Here is a 16870-nt window from a genome sequence, read left to right as displayed (position 1 = left end):
AAACGTCAACAGGCTTATAGTTGAAAGCTAATTTTTTAATTTCAGTTTTTCTTAAAGCAGGGTGCACCTGTTTTACCATGTGCCCATATCATTATTGTCCTTCCATAATCAAAGTTAAAGAAAAAAGTAAAACTTTCAAATAAGGCGTCACTATATATTATATCCAGTAATTTTGCAATTTAAAGTAACATGTTCCTCTTTGCCACAGTCTTTTATTAAATACATATATCTAAGCGCCCTCTGGTGTTTGTCAGAAGAGGTTGTCTTAGAGCTATGACATCCGCCAGCTGTCTTTCATTACTTCAATAATTCAGTTTCCATATCAAGAAATCAATTAAATGGACACAGTAATAACAATAAATCTTTTCCCCTGAAGGATGAAGCCAAAGTCAAAAATATGCATGTTGTGTTTTTTAAGTATAACTCAATTTAAACTGGACCAAAAATCAACTTGTTAAAATTTTTTTAATGTTTTATATGTCTGTGTCCCTATTTTTTAAAGGCGGGGAGGGGTGACATCAAGAATAGATTCATCTTATTTTCTGTGTCATCTAATTTTAAAGTGGCCACAGATTTTTGTGTCTCTGGAAAGCATTAGAACAGGATAAGAGGGAGACTGGAATTGGGGGAAAGAACATCGTGGCTCAAGATTGCGATGTCCATTCAGAGAGCCCATGCTTTAGGGAAGGGGCTCATGGCCGCAGTCTTGCTGTGCAGGGAGCTTTGTGTGGAGGAGATTTCAGATAAAATGCCCGATGAAAAGCTCCTGGGGCATGTGTCTGCTAGGATACCATGTCTGCATTCTCTTCCTTGATGAAGAGCCACTTGCTTGTGTTATGCCTGGGAAGTGTAAAAACATTCCAGGTAAAATCATGGCCTAATCCTCCGGCTGGAACAGTGGATGAAAGGAGAGAAATTTGAAATAGCCACTCTCCTGTGCTGGGGGGTGTCTACCAGCCAAGAACTCTGTGTAGCAGATCACCCTGCAGTCCAGTCAGGTACTGCAGCCCTTTGTCACAGAGCTGAGCCAAAAAGACACTGGACGAGGCAAGTGGGCACTTCACCAAATGCCAGACTGAAGAACTCTCCCTCCTCTCAAATATACCCATGAGTCAGTGGTTCTGATGCCAAAAGGAAGTACACGTCCCCATGCTGTGCATACAGGCCTGTGTCCTGGCCTTGAACCATTTTTTAGATCAACTTCTGACCTTATACACACAGAGAGAAATACACACATACACATGCACACCCACACATCCTTTCTTCAGGAGCCACATTTGAGCTCGGATTTCATTTTGACAAATCCTACGTGGGAGCTCTGTGAAACAGTTGAAAGAATGAAAACGGCTTCTCGGGGAAGAACTTCATTCACCCTGAGCCAAAGCTGCTTGAGTAGTTATTTGTGCACAAGTGCCATCAACGTCGATGGGAATTTGGAAGGCAGCACTGAAAGTAGCATTTAGCACAGTGAGCATAATCCTTTAAATCTCTGTGGTGATGCAGTCGCAGCAGTGGCTGGACCACCCAGAAGCCACTGAATGCATGGAGCATTTTGAGATCTGCCTGCTTTCTCAACAAGTTTTCCTTTGAACCTTTAATCATTTCAGCACAATGTCAAACTGATCAGCAGACATGGGTAATTCCCTAGTCTGGCATCTTGAGATACAATAAAAATTCAAAGGGTAAATTACATATATAAGATGGTTGGTTTGGGTTGAACTGTGATTGATGGCTTAGGAATAGCATCTATAATTCTAAAGCGGGTCATCACATCCATCTTCATGCATGATTTCTGAGACCATGTTCTATATTCTAGAACTTTCACATGTCAGGGAAATTTATGTTTATGGAATACATTATGCCCACCCACCCCCACATGCACATACACAACCTTTCCTTCTTGCAAATTTAATCTGGTATTTGCGGATTATTTATAGGAAAGTCAAGTCACAAGAAAGAGCCAGTTGGCTCAGAAGGAAAGCATGGATACCATTAACCACGCAACTCAGCTTGCAGAGCAAGCCCACGATGTGAGGGATAAAATCCAAGGTAAATATATTCTCTTCTGGTTTAGCTTCATATCAAGGAATCTTTCATGTTATTAACAACAATAAAAATAGTGGCTACTGTTAGTGTTTATTGTGTGCCAGGACCTGTTGTTAGAGTGTTATAGGTTTAAACTCATGTAAGATTTTCTTTCAAGTTCGTTTACCTGAGACTTCTGAGCACTCATCTCTGCTTACTATCTGTCTATTTTCAATAATAAATGCACAGGGTAGAGGGAATTCCCTGGCAGTCCAGTGGTTAGGACTCAGCACGGCGAGGCAAAAAAATAAAAAATAAATGTAGAAAATCATTCCCTTTCCAGGCATTTCACAGAAATGGAATGCCAAAATACCTTTCTGGTGGAGGAAATTACATGCTGTGTTGTCTGTAAAATGCAAGAGTTGAGTAGGAGTCACATTTTTCTCAATAATTTGCAGTGAAAACACTGCCTTTAGAGTGGCAGTAAACTGTCCACTAATCCAAATCGTCCTAAACTGTCTCTATAATGCTTTCCCAAGGACCAGGCAGGCCACATGCTCTGGTCCCCAATCCAGAAGAAAAGCCAAGAGTGGGTGTGGAAGATTTCTTTGCCCTAAAGCATAAAATTGTGACAGACTTTACCTTTCTTCTTGAGGGTTTACTTATTTGTGTTCTAACTTCTCACAAGTGCAGGCTGCATTTTGAAGACTATCTTAATAGCACACTGAAAGCCAGCCTTCAATTTACCGACAGAAAACGGGCGATTGTGTTTGTTCTAAGATAAAGAGAATTTCCTTGGGTTACAGTCTGCTAAGATACAGTATTTGTGTGTTTCCATAGTTTTTATTATCCTATATATTAAGAGCTGGATGACAACTCCAGGTGCATCTCAAGGGCACAAGGACAGTAAAGGGACCCACAGTGGAAGATTCATATCTTTATACTGAGGTGTAGAGAACATATTCCAGGAAAAAGGATGTATGGAGCCAAGATTAATCTTTTGCTATATTTCCTTTGGTGCCCATAATATGTAATAGAAACAAATGGTATGCATTTCAAACATCCCCTGCTCCCATCCTCACTATTTCATGCTTTTGCATCTACCAATAAAATATTCTTTTCCTATAATATTTTAGAGTTACTGTTGATTTATTCAAAAAGTAAGATTAAACCTAGATTAGCTGATCTCATCTAATTAAGAAATAAATGTCCCTCTAGGCAGCAAATAAAGCCAGCATCTTATTAAGCCATTGAGAAAAAAATGTCACCTTTCCTGTTGTAACTCAAATTTTGATTCTAAGTTGTTTCATTTGGAAAGAATCTGAGTCCTCTTATTTGACCCTTAGGGCATAGGAAAGAAGGAAAAAATACAAAAGAAATGTAAAGAGGAAACAATAATTTCCATCAGTTTTTACCTTTTTTTTTTTTCTGCGGTACTTGGGCCTCTCACTGTTGTGGCCTCTCCCGTTGCGGAGCACAGGCTCTGGACACGCAGGCTCAGCGGCCATGGCTCATGGGCCCAGCCGCTCCGCGACATGTGGAATCTTCCCGGACCGGGGCACGAACCTGTGTCCCCTGCATCGGCAGGTGGACTCTCAACCACTGCGCCACCAGGGAATCCCCTTACCTTTTTTAAAATAATATATGAACAGTCTCAAAGACCAAAGGCAAAAATATTATTGTCTGTATTTCTTTTTCTAATCTAGACCAGATGTGGCTAAAATAAAATAAGCCATATTGTAAATATCTGCATCAAAATGCCAAGAAATTCAGCATTTCAAGTGCTAGATCTGAGGAAAAGTATCTATGTTTAGTTTATTTCAGGAGTTAATATTTTAGACTTTACTTGAAAAGTAAATATTTAATCCCTTCGTAAGTTTCTTTTTTCTTTTTTTTTAACATACCTTGGTTTCCCTAAAACTTTCTCAGTAATATTTACAACACTGAAAACCTCTTCTCCCATCTATCTCCCTCTCTTCAGAGTTCAGGGATGCTTCACAACACCAATAGTGTGTCATTCCTTATTGCCAACCATCTCCAAACCACCTCTAAAGTAACTACTGGTGACCTTCAAGCTATTATCCATATAAAATACAAGCCCTTATCCTGGTATGATTTATGTGAGACCAGTGTTGTTTACCCATCTTGTCTGGCCAACCACATAGATCATAGTAAACCAAAGACAGACAATTTCATTTATGCCAGGAAGATAAAATGCTCCCTCCTGGAGCTGCCATAGGACAAGGTGGCAATTACATAACTATCATCTGATCATATGTAGTAGGAAGAGGGAGCCAGAGGCCTGCTCAGCCCCGCCAGTATTCAGACAACTCATATTATTCCTCTGAGCCTCAGCTGCCCCTGTGGTTCTGAAATTCTCCGTCCTACTTACAGATGTGGGGTGAGAACGACCCAAAGTCAAAACAGCACAATCTTGACAAGCAGTCATACCACAGAAGGCAAATAGCAATTGCAAAAAAAATGTATATATTAATGAGCAAAAACTCACATCATACTATAGCAAACCTCTATATTGTATCTAGTCTGTACAACAATCTGAAAGACTTGTTTAAACAACCATCAATATACACTCATTTTGGCTTAGAGCTTGGGTAAAATCCTTGGCTAAATTGCATTTAATATCTCCAATGCCTACTGCATGTGACAGGAGATACCTCAGAACATTTTCTCCATATTATATATTTTATATAAAAGGTTGGTCAAAGACCCCAGATTTGTGTGTCTTAAATATTAATGGTTTTGAATCAGAATAGAAATCAGATTCAGCTGAAATCAGGGCAGGCTTTGTATTAATTCCATTCCTGTTCTGAAGACACCAAATGAAAAGCAAAGAAGAGTGATTTCCTTGGGTTTAACCTCTCCCTGGAATATATGATGAACTCTGATGCCAACACATTCACAGCATGAACATCAGCATGCTGTCTTTGCTGAGTCTCTCTTTCCATTTTGGGATCAGCCCTTCCCTTTGTCCTCACTGTCTGTGTTTTCAGTGACATCGCTGTCAAATGCCCAGTCATCTCTCCCTACTGTCTTCTCTCACCGTGTCCTTCCTTTCAGAGATCAACAACAAGATGCTCTATTATGGGGAAGATCAGGAACTTAGCCCTGAGGAAATCTCTGAGAAGCTGGTGTTGGCCCAGAAGATGCTTGAGGAGATCCGACGCCGTCAACCGTTCCTCACCCAACGGGAACTTGTGGATGAGGAGGCAGACGAAGCCTATGAATGTAGGTGTATTCAACTCCTAGAGCCCAGCACGTGTCTGCTTCCTTTGTGGGTCCAGGAGAGGACACCCAGTCACAGGGCAACATTTGGTCAAAGCAACCAATTCCCAATATTCAGTTATTTAGAGTTTATACGTGGCCTCAGGGAGTCATTCAGGACAACTTGACTATATGACCAGGATTTTTAGATCCAGGCCCAGCCTTGAGCTTTTGAGAAACAGCTGAGATTCCACAAGGAATCTCCAAAATTTGACTCCTGAGGAGAAGAAATAGGAACTTAGCAGTTGGTGAAAAACAAGGGAAGGAAAGCTAAGGGGAACCAATTACCAGAACTACAATAAGAAGTCTCATTGAGAAGACAGTAAAGCTACAAGCCCAGCAACATTCATCTTCTGATGTCCATGAATGACTTTTTAATGACTTTGAGCCTTCAGTGGAAATCGAACATTTCCTTTAATGATTAATGTAGGTAACAAACCACAGTAGTATTAGTGAATCTATAACTTGGTCACTGTATCAGTTATAAATTAGTATCTCACAGTCCACCCCAAACATATTCATTTAAAACAATAACGATTTATTTGCTTGTGATTTCATAGGTTGGTAATGTGGGCTGGACTCAACCTAGATAGCTCATCTCTGCTCCATGTGACATGGTCGAGCTCACTCACATGTCTGGGGTCTTAGTTGGAATGGCTGGGCCTCTCCCTCCATGTGGGGTTTTATCCTCAAGGAAGCTAGCTGAGGCTTGTTCATACGGCAGAAGCCTTCCAGGAGGGCAAGAGTGGAAAGGGCAAGGTCTCTTGAGGCCTGGCCTTGGAACTCAGAAATGTCATCTTCATTCTGTTGGTCAAGACTGTCCAGATTCAAGGGTGAGGAAAAAGACTCCACTCTTGATGGGAAGAGTTACAAAGAATTTGTGTCCATTTTAATCTACACAATCAACAAAAGAAGCTTCAGGTTTGCATATCATATTTTAGTTGTTACTGTTATCTCACAACATTAAATTCATCAGTAATTCAAAGTTTTAGCGGTTATTGGTCTCACCTCTAAATCTTGTTAGTTAATGCATTAATAAAGAAGCACATATATTATTATATTACCAATTTTTTTTAATATACTGGTCTTTTTAATTCTATGTATTTTATCTTGTGCATTTTAAAACACATAAGAAGGGATCTGAAGGCTTCACCAGATTGTAAAGGGGCCCATGATACAGAAAGGGTTAGGAACGCCTACATTAGATCATTTTCCTATAATTTTCACTATCAACTTCTGTTAAAACTTACTGTGAGTATTCTAGAAGAGGAACATTCTTGACATAAAGGCCTATTGTGATAGCAAACTTACAAGGTCTTAGAAACAGTAAGAAATAAAGAAGAATCTCAGGCCCATTTCTGAGTCAGGATGAGGCCAGCAGTCAGGAAGGCTGGAACTCTGATGTCACAGCCAGATGCTTTCACACTCCTTGCCTATTTTGGGATTTAACACGACTGTTCTGGGGAAATGGAACCAAGTAAATCTCCCACTTAGCTTCCTTCCGCCTACTGAATGCATTTTCAACCACTTTCTCTACTCAGCCATGAACTTTTTATCTTCTGCTCATGGTGATGAAAGTAAATAGAAAACCTCAATAAGACAGACTGATAGTCCCTGGAGAAAAAATAGAATTAAGGCACATAGTCAATGTGTGTAACTTTGATCAGAGAATTAAGATATATGCAAAGTTTAAGAATATATCATTGCCATTTAATCTTCTTTCCAAGATAATGATTTAGGTTTGACCTAAAGGAGCTAAGTAAAAACAGCTGCCTGGAGAGAATACAGAAAATGAATGGTTGTGAACATCATTTGCCAGTAACAGACAAAACAACTGGGGTTGTCTCTAATAGTAAGACTGTAGTATATCCAAGTTTCCTTTGTATGGTCAAATTATTAATAATCTCGGTAATAATAAACCTAGTTTAATGACATCATTTCTACTTAAAGCATAATCTTCATGGGAAAACTAATCAACTCCCATTTTAGCTGATGGTGGTCCAGGGGCTCCCAAACCCTATAAAATAGTATTTAAAACTTCAGATATCAAAGATGGGGCTGTTTTTGTGAACAACAGCTTCAATCGCTATTGCTAAAGAAGACATAACCTGATGAATTTGCATCTTTCTAAGTGTGGGATGGGATGGGAGGAGAAGGGAGAAGCCCAGACTGAGTTTCTATGTACCTTTCTTCCCAGTGCTGAGCCAGGCTGAGAGTTGGCAGCGGCAGTACAACGATACTCACTCTCTGTTTCCTGTGGTCCTGGAGCAGCTGGATGACTATAATGCTAAGTTGTCAGACCTCCAGGAGTCACTTGACTTGGCCCTTGACCATATCAGGGATGCCGAAGACATGAACAGAGCCACAGCAGCCAGGCAGCGGGATCACAAGGTACAGTGGACACTCTAACTGTAAATGCATTTCAGGCATATACAACATGAAGTTATCCCAAGAAGGGACAGTTGGTAAACAGTTTTTTAAAATATTGGTACATTTAAATCTTTATTTTTAAAATTATCTGTACATTTTTTGGCACAATAATTTGCTAATATAAGTGTGCACACCTAAAATCAAGTTGAAACCGTTGTAGTTGTCAAGCTTGTGCATTGATAAGAATGCAGTTGTTCCTGGTGCTTGTGTCCACCTGTGTTGGATGTATTGCTCTTGCAACTGAGTAAACAAGGCATGATTCCTGTGCCTAACTTTTTTTATACTGAAAGCAGTAAAAATCCCAAAGCAACCCAGAACCATGTTCCTGTAAAGATATGTATAATTTTTGGAAGGGCCTGATAAGCAGATCTCACAGCCTAGCTGGTCAGCAGCTGCAGAGATAGGGAGTCTAATTCAAGCTAAGGTCATACAATTACAAAGAGGTAAGAAAAATTCCCAGGCTTGGCCAGAGCTTGCCAAAGCAGTCACCCTGTGGGGCCAGAATTTGTGCATGCCCATACCGCCAGACTTAGAACTGGTGATGCTCACACTTCTGCGCCAAGTGATGCACACACTCATCAACAAGAATGGTCATCTTCTGATAGGAAGACACCTGCCTCTTTGGACATATTTATAAAGGTTAGAGTGAAAAAGCAATGTCAAAAATAGGAAGCAACTGTGAGCAAACTCATTACTTTAGCTATGTTTATTGTCAGCAAACCCAACTTAAATTAGGTTCTCTGCCCTGATTTTCAGTCATCACTATCACTTAGTAAGTCATTGTAAAATTTCCTAAATAAAAGTGAATTAATCTCTTGCATTCCTACACACTAATGATGAAAAATCTGAAAGAGAAATTAAGGAAATACTCCCATTTACCATTACAACAAAAAGAATAAAATACCTAGGAATAAACCTACCTAGGGAGACAAAAGACCTCTATGGAGAAAACTATAAGATACTGATGAAAGAAATTACACACGATATAAACACATGGAGAGATATACCATGTTCTTGGATTGGAAGAATCAACATTGTGAAAATGACTATACTACCCAAAGCAAGCTACAGGTTCAATGCAATTCCGATCAAATTACCAATGGCATTTTTTACGGAACTAGAATAAATCATCTTAAAATTTGTATGGAGACACAAAAGACCCCGAATAGCCAAAGCAGTCTTGAGGCAAAAAAACGGAGCTGGAGGAATCAGACTTCCTGACTTCAGACTATTACTACAAATATACAGTAATCAAGACAATATGGTACTGGCACAAAAAGAGAAACATAGAGCAATGGAACAAGATAGAAAGCCCAGAGATAAACCCACGCACCTATGGTCAACTAATCTATGACAAAGGAGGCAAGGATACATAATGGAGAAAAGACAGTCTCTTCAATAAGTGGTGCTGGGAAAACTGGACAGCTACATGTAAAAGAATGAAATTAGAACACTCCTGAACACCATACACAAAAATAAACTCAAAATGGATTTGAGACCTAAATGTAAGACCAGACACTGTAAAACTCTTAGAGGGAAACATAGGAAGAACACTCTTTGACATAAATCACAGCAAGATCTTTTTTGATCCACCTCCTAGAGTAATGGAAATAAAAACAAAAATAAACAAATGGGACCTAATGAAACTTCAAAGCTTTTGCACAGCAGAGGAAACCATAAACAAGATGAAAAGACAACCCTCAGAATGGGAGAAAATATTTGCAAACGAATCAATGGACAAAGGATTAATCTCCAAAGTATATAAACAGCTCATGCAGCTCAATATTAAAGAAACAAACAACCCAATCCAAAAGGGGGCAGAAGACCTAAATAGACATTTCTCCAAAGAAGACATATAGATGGCCAAGAAGCACATGAAAAGCTGCTCAACATCACTAGTTATTAGAGAAATGCAAATCAAAAGTACAATGAGGTATCACCGCACACCAGCTAGATGGGCATCATCAGAAAATCTACCAACAGCAAATGCTGGAGAGGGTGTGGAGAAAAGGGAACCCTCTTGCACTGTTGGTGGGAATGTCAACTGATACAGCCACTATGGAGAACAGTATGGAGGTTCCTTAAAAAACTAAAAATAGAATTACCATATTATCCAGCAATCCCACTACTGGGCATATACCCAGAGAAAACCACAATTCAAAAAGACACATGCACCCCAGTGTTCACTGCAGCACTATTTACAATAGCCAGGTCATGGAAGCAGCCTAAATGCCCATCGACAGATGAATGGATAAAGAAGATGTGGTACATATATACAATGGAATATTACTCAGCCATAAAAAGGAACGAAATTGGGTCATTTGTTGAGACGTGGATGGATCTAGAGACTGTCATACAGAGTGAAGTAAGTCAGAAAGAGAAAAGCATCATATATTAACGCATATATGTGGAACCTAGAGAAATGATACGGATGAACCAGTTTGCAGGGCAGAAATTGAGACACAGATGTAGAGAACAAAGGTATGGACACCAAGGGGGGAAAGCCGCGGGTGGGGTGTGTGTGATGAATTGGGTGATTGAGACTGACATGTATACACTGATGTGTATAAAATTGATGACTAATAAGAGCCTGCTGTATAAAAAAATAAATAAAATTAAAAAATTTTTTAAAAAGAAAAAAGAAAATGAGATTCTGTCTGTTTAGGGATTCTCATAAACTCCAAAGCTCCACTTTCCCAAGACTGTTTCTATCTCTTTTTAAGTGTCAGGAAACTTTGTTTTATTTTTTGCATACATGAAATGGATACTGAAGCATGCTAAATAGTGCTAATTATTGTCGTTTTCACTAATTATTAGTTTCTAAACTTTCTTTTGTTCAAATTGCCCATCTTTCTGTGGGAATATCTTTGTTTCAAAGCTCATTTTATTCATTTCTGTCTAATGCTATATCTGGTAAATGACAGAAACCCTTTAATTTGAAGCATATCATTTTCCAACTACTGGCAATGAGCTTATCAGGCAGTGCTGTTCACACATGGCTTTGAAGTTTGGTTGTTACTTCAGGGTGTTAGCTGTGTTCCATTAAGGCAACTCAGATAGAAGTGCTTCTGGAAGGGGTCATATCTCAAACTCTATAACAGGAAAACTGCTCTGAGACAGCTAGATAATACCAATCTTTTTGACCTCCCTTCCTTACATACTTTAAAATATTGCTTTTGTGTAGAGCTGTATTAACTACCTCTCCTTGTGAAGACAAGAACAATTAACCCCAGATAGTCGCACTGTATTAAGCTTGATGGATTTTGAGGGGAAATTGATTTTTTTTAATGTTCTTGCTTTAAGAGGATGTTCAAATGAGATACTTTTCTGTCCCTAGACCTATGTCTTTCCCTGTAGCAAGGTACTTGGAGAAGATGGGTTTCATTCTTCTTTTCCACTAAATCAGAAAAGAGTCCAGGGAGTGAGAAAAGACATTAAAATGAACTTAGAAAGTTTTAAAGTATGTCATTCAAGTACAGGCTTTTATAATTATTTCTGTGATATCCTAGATTATACCATAACAAAAATTTCAACTCTAATTTAAATTACCATTTCTAAAGTAACCAACTCATTTTTTACTCAGATTATAAAATGGGTCTTTTACTTTTTCCATGTTAAAGTTTCATTCTGTGTTGCTTTCAATCTCTGAAGCTCTACAATATTTCGTCAAAATCATAAGATCCCTGCTTCTAGAACCCCAAAGTCAAAGTATAAATTAAAGCATTCATCAAAAAATATATCCACACTTGGAACAACCCAATCGAAAAATGGGCAGAAGACCTTAATAGACATTTCTCCAAAGAAGGCAAACAGATGGCCAGTAGGCACATGAAAAAATGCTCAACGTTACTAATTATTAGAGAAATGCAAATCAAAACTACAATGAGATACCACCTCACACTGGTCAGAATGGCCATCATTAAAAAGTCTACATATAAAAGGGACTTCCCTGGTGGTTCAGTGGTTAAGAATCTGCCTGCCAATGCAGGGGACACAGGTTCGATCCCTGGTCCAGGAAGATCCCACATGCCACAAAGCATCTAAGCCCGTGTGCCACAACTACTGAGCCTGCAGTGCCACAACAGCCCAAGTGCCACAACAAGCCTGCACACCCTAGAGCAACTACAGAGCCCATGTGCCTAGAGCCTGTGCTCCGCAACAAGGGAAACCACAGCAATGAGAAGCCTGCGCACCACAACGAAGAGTATCCCTGCTCGCTGCAACTAGAGAAAGCCTGCATGCAGCAACAAAGACCCAATGCAGCCAAAAATAAATTAAATTAATTTTAAAAAATTAAAAAAAGAGGGCTTCCCTGGTGGCGCAGTGGTTGAGAGTCCTCCTGCCGATGCAGGGGACACGGGTTCGTGCCCCGGTCCAGGAGGATCCCACATGCCGCGGAGCGGCTGGGCCCGTGAGCCATGGCTGCTGAGCCTGCGCATCCGGAGCCTGTGCTCCGCAATGGTAGAGGCCACAGCAGTGAGAGGCCCGCGTACCGCAAAAAAAAAAAAAAAAAAAAATTAAAAAAAGAAAAAGTCTACAAGTAAATGCTGGAGAGGGTGTGCAGAAAAGGGAACCCTCCTACACTGTTGGTGGGAAAGTAAGTTGTTACAGCCACTATGGAAAACAGTATGGAGGTTCCTCAGAAAACTAAAAATAGAATTACTGTATGATCCAGCGATCCCACTTCTGGGAATATACCCAGACAAAACTATAATTCAAAAAGATACATGCACCCGTATGTTCATAGCAGCACTATTCACAATAGCCAAAACATAGAAACAACCTAAATGTCCATCGACAGATGAATGGATGAAGAAGATGTGGTACATATATACAATGGAATACTACTCAGCCATGAAAAAGAACGAAATAATGCCATTTGCAGCAACATGGATGGACCTAGAGATTATCATACTAAGTCAGAAAGAGAAAGACAAATACCACATGATATCACTTATATGTGGAATCTAAAACATGGCACAAATGAACCTGTCTACAAAACAGAAACAGACACATAGACACGGAGAGCAGACTTGTGATTGCCAAGGGGGAGTGGGGGAGGGAGGAGGATGGACTGGGAGTTTGGGGTTGGTAGATGCAAACTATTACATTTAGAATGGATAAACAACAAGGTCCTAATGTATAGCACAGGGAACTATATTCAATATCCTGTGATAAACCATAATGGAAAAGAATATTTAAAAAAAGAACGGGGGCTTCCCTGGTGGCGCAGTGGTTGAGAGTCCGCCTGCTGATCCAGGGGACGCGGGTTCGTGCCCCAGTCCGGGAGGATCCCACATGCCCTGGAGCGGCTGGGCCCGTGAGTCATGGCCGCGGAGCCTGTGCCTCCGGAGCCTGTGCTCCACAACGGGAGAGGCCAAAACAGTGAGAAGCCCGCATACCACAAAAAAAAATAAAAAATTAAAAAATTAAAAATAAAAAAAAGAATGTATACATGTGTATAACTGAGTCACTTCGCTGTACAGCAGAGATTGGTACAACATTGTATATCAACTATACTTCAATTTAAAAAACTGAAAAAAAAAGAAGGAAAAAAGATACAACCACACTTGGGCAATTCCCCTCCTCAGAACATCTGAGCATCTAACATAAAGAGCTCAGAGTAGGAGGAAGCGAGATCACAATTTTATGCTTTGATAATAGGGCCATTTAAAATTTTTAAAAGGACATTAAGATTCTTTTGTATATACTTTATTCCTGTCCAAATGAGCTATTTGTGCCTGGCCCAAAGTTAGCACACGATAAATGCTTTTTGGAATTAATTCAATTTTCAATTACTGCAAATACAGAGCCTATTCAATGCTGTATCCCTAGCCCCATTTCACATTTATGGAGAAAGAGGCAAGGGCCCTCTCTGGAGTGTCAACTCTCTTTGATGTGGTGGCACTGTAAGTAATAATCATAACTAAGTTCTTTGAAGCTCCTGAGGTGCTTACTTTCATTATCTCCATTTTATAAATGAGAAAGCTGAGCCTGGGCCGGGTCGAATTACCCAGAGTGGCACAGCAATTCATTGGTGGATCTAGGATAGGAACCTGGATCTGTCAGAGTGCAGTGGCAGCAAGCTGACAGCACTCTCCCTGATGCCTCCTTTATCTGAAGCGACCTTTTCTTCCTCTCTCCCTTGCTCTTCCTCATGCAGAAACAGCATGACAGAGTGAGGGAACAGATGGCAGGGGTGAACGCGTCTCTGAGGATGTCTTCCGACTCACTGACAATGCCTCGGCTGACCCTTTCAGAACTTGATGACATAATAAAGGTAAGGACACAGGTTAGTATTTATAGCAGGTGAGAACAGGAGCTCAGTGTCACAGAAGAATAATCAACTCCAATTCAATCTATCAAGTTAGCTGGAATTGTAAAAATAAGATCAGTTGACTGAATTTTTCAGTTCCTTTCATTGTACAGTTGCCACTAGCCACACATGGCTACTTAAATTTAAATTTAAATTACTTAAAATGAAATAAAATTAAAATTTAATTCCTCAGTCACATTAGCCACATTTCATGTGCTCAATAGCACCACATATGGCTAGTGACTGCCATTTCGGTCAGCACAGATAATCATAGAAAGTTCTGTAGAAAGTGTAAATCTAGATACGTCCTACTCACTCTTTACTCGTAAGTTGTGTGTTTAATAAATCTGACATTCAAAAATCAATAAAAGTCACATTTTTTATTTTTTTATTTTTTTATTTTTTATTTTTTATTTTTATTTTTTTTTTTTTTTGCGGTAGGCGGGCCTCTCACTGTTGTGGCCTCTCCCCTTGCAGAGCACAGGCTCCGGACGCGCAGGCTCAGCAGCCATGGCTCACGGGCCCAGCCGCTCCGCGGCATGTGGGATCCTCCCAGACCGGGGCACGAACCCGTGTCCCCTGCATCGGCAGGCGGACTCCCAACCACTGCGCCACCAGGGAAGCCCCACATTTTTTAAAGTAGAAATTTTCTGATAAATGCAGTGAACCAAACCATCACGAAAGTACTCTTTTTTTTAATTTAATTTTATTTTTTTTTATACAGCAGGTTCTTATTAGTCATCAATTTTATACACATCAGTGTGTACATGTCAATCCCAATCGCCCAATTCAGCACACCACCATCTGCACCCCCCCACGGCTTTCCCCCCTTGGTGTCCATACATTTGATCTCTACATCTGTGTCTCAACTTCTGCCCTGCAAACCGGTTCATATGGCTGAGTAATATTCCACTGTATATATGTACCACATCTTCTTTATCCATTCGACTGTTGATGGGTATTTAGGTTGCTTCCATGACCTGGCTCTTGTAAATAGTGCTGCAGTGAACATTGGGGTGCATGTGTCTTTTTGAATTATGGTTTTCTCTGGGTATATGCCCAGTAGTGGGATTGCTGGATCATATGGTAATTCTATTTTTAGTTTTTTAAGGAACCTCCATACTGTTCTCCACAGTGGCTGTATCAGTTGACATTCCCACGAACAGTGCAAGGGGGTTCCCTTTTCTCCACACCCTCTCCAGCATTTGTTGTTTGTAGATTTTCTGATGATGCCCATTCTAATTGGTGTGCGGTGATACCTCACTGTAGTTTTGATTTGCATTTCTCCAATAATTAGTCATTTGAGCAACTTTTCATGCACTTCTTGGCCATCTGTATGTCTTCTTTGGAGAAATGTCTATTTAGGTCTTCTGCCCATTTTTGGATTGGGTAGTTTGTTTCTTTAATGTTGAGCTGCATGAGCTCTTTATATATTTTGGAGATTGATCCTTTGTCCGTTGATTCGTTTGCAAATATTTTCTCCCATTCTGAGGGTGGTCTTATCGTCTGGTTTATGGTTTCCTCTGCTGTGCAAAAGCTTTAAAGTTTCATTAGGTCCCATTTGTTTATTTTTGTTTTTATTTCCATTACTCTAGGAGGTGGATCAAAAAAGATCTTGCTGTGATTTATGTCAAAGAGTGTTCTTCCTATGTTTCCCTCTAAGAGTTTTACAGTGTCTGGTCTTACATTTAGGTCTCGAATCCATTTTGAGTTTATTTTTGTGTATGGTGTTCAGGAGTGTTCTAATTTCATTCTTTTACATGTAGCTGTTCAGTTTTCCCAGCACCACTTATTGAAGAGACTGTCTTTTCTCCATTGTATATCCTTGCCTCCTTTGTCATAGATTAGTTGACCATAGATGCGTGGGTTTATCTCTAGGTTTTCTGTCTTCTTCCATTGCTCTACGTTTCTGTTTCTGTGCCAGTACCATATTGTCTTGATTACTGTAGCTTTGTAGTATAGTCTGAAGTCAGGGAGTCTGATTCCTCCAACTCCGTTTTTTTGCCTCAAGACTGCTTTGGCTATTCGGGGTCTTTTGTGTCTCCATACAAATTTTAAGATTTTTTTGTTCTAGTTCCATAAAAAATGCCATTGGTAATTTGACAGGGATTGCATTGAATCTGTAGATTGCTTTGGGTAGTATAGTCATTTTCACAATACTGATTCGTCCAATCCAAGAACATGGTATATCTCTCCATCTGTTGGTATCATCTTTAATTTCTTTCATCAGTGTCTTACAGTTTTCTGCATAGAGGTCTTTTGTCTCCCTAGGTAGGTTCATTCCTAGGTATTTTGTACTTTTTGTTGCAATGGTAAATGGGACTGTTTCCTTAATTTCTCTTTCAGAGTTTTCATCATTAGTGTATAGGAATGCAAGAGATTTCTGTGCATTACTTTTGTACCCTGCAACTTTACCAAATTCATTGATTAGCTCTAGTAGTTTTCTGGTGGCATCTTTAGGATTCTCTATGTGTAATATCATGTCATCTGCAAACAGTGACAGTTTTACGTCTTCTTTTCCAATTTGTATTCCTTTATTTCTTTTTCTTCTCTGACTGCCGTGGCTAGGACTTCCAAAACTATGTTGAATAATAGTGGTGAGAGTGGACATCCTTGTCTTGTTCCTAATCTTAGAGGAAATGCTTTCAGTTTTTCACCACTGCGAATGATGTTTGCTGTGGGTTTGTCATATATGGCTTTTATTACGTTGAGGTAGCTTCCCTCTATGCCCACTTTCTGGAGAGTTTTTATCATAAATGGATGTTGAATTTTGTCCAAAGCTTTTTCTGCATCTATTGAGATGATCATATGGTTTTT

At 39.7% G+C, this 16870-nt stretch overlaps 1 protein-coding gene across 3 annotated transcripts in view; it reads left to right on the top strand.

Moving 5' to 3' along the window:
- The window catches only part of LAMA4 (laminin subunit alpha 4), a 182282-nt gene that overhangs the window by 111003 nt on the left and 54409 nt on the right, over nt 1–16870 (top strand). For all 3 annotated transcript variants that reach the window (XM_081251258.1, XM_081251257.1, XM_081251259.1), the window contains exons 10-13: nt 1938–2049; nt 5104–5271; nt 7505–7698; nt 13901–14017. In XM_081251258.1, coding sequence (XP_081107384.1) covers nt 1938–2049; nt 5104–5271; nt 7505–7698; nt 13901–14017 — 591 coding nt within the window. The remainder of the gene's footprint in view (nt 1–1937; nt 2050–5103; nt 5272–7504; nt 7699–13900; nt 14018–16870) is intronic.

Source organism: Mesoplodon bidens, assembly GCF_964165515.1.
Source record: "Mesoplodon bidens genome assembly, chromosome: 12".
NCBI lineage: Eukaryota > Metazoa > Chordata > Mammalia > Artiodactyla > Ziphiidae > Mesoplodon > Mesoplodon bidens.
Note: the sequence above shows the minus strand (reverse complement) of the source record. Positions and strands in the feature narration are given on the sequence as shown.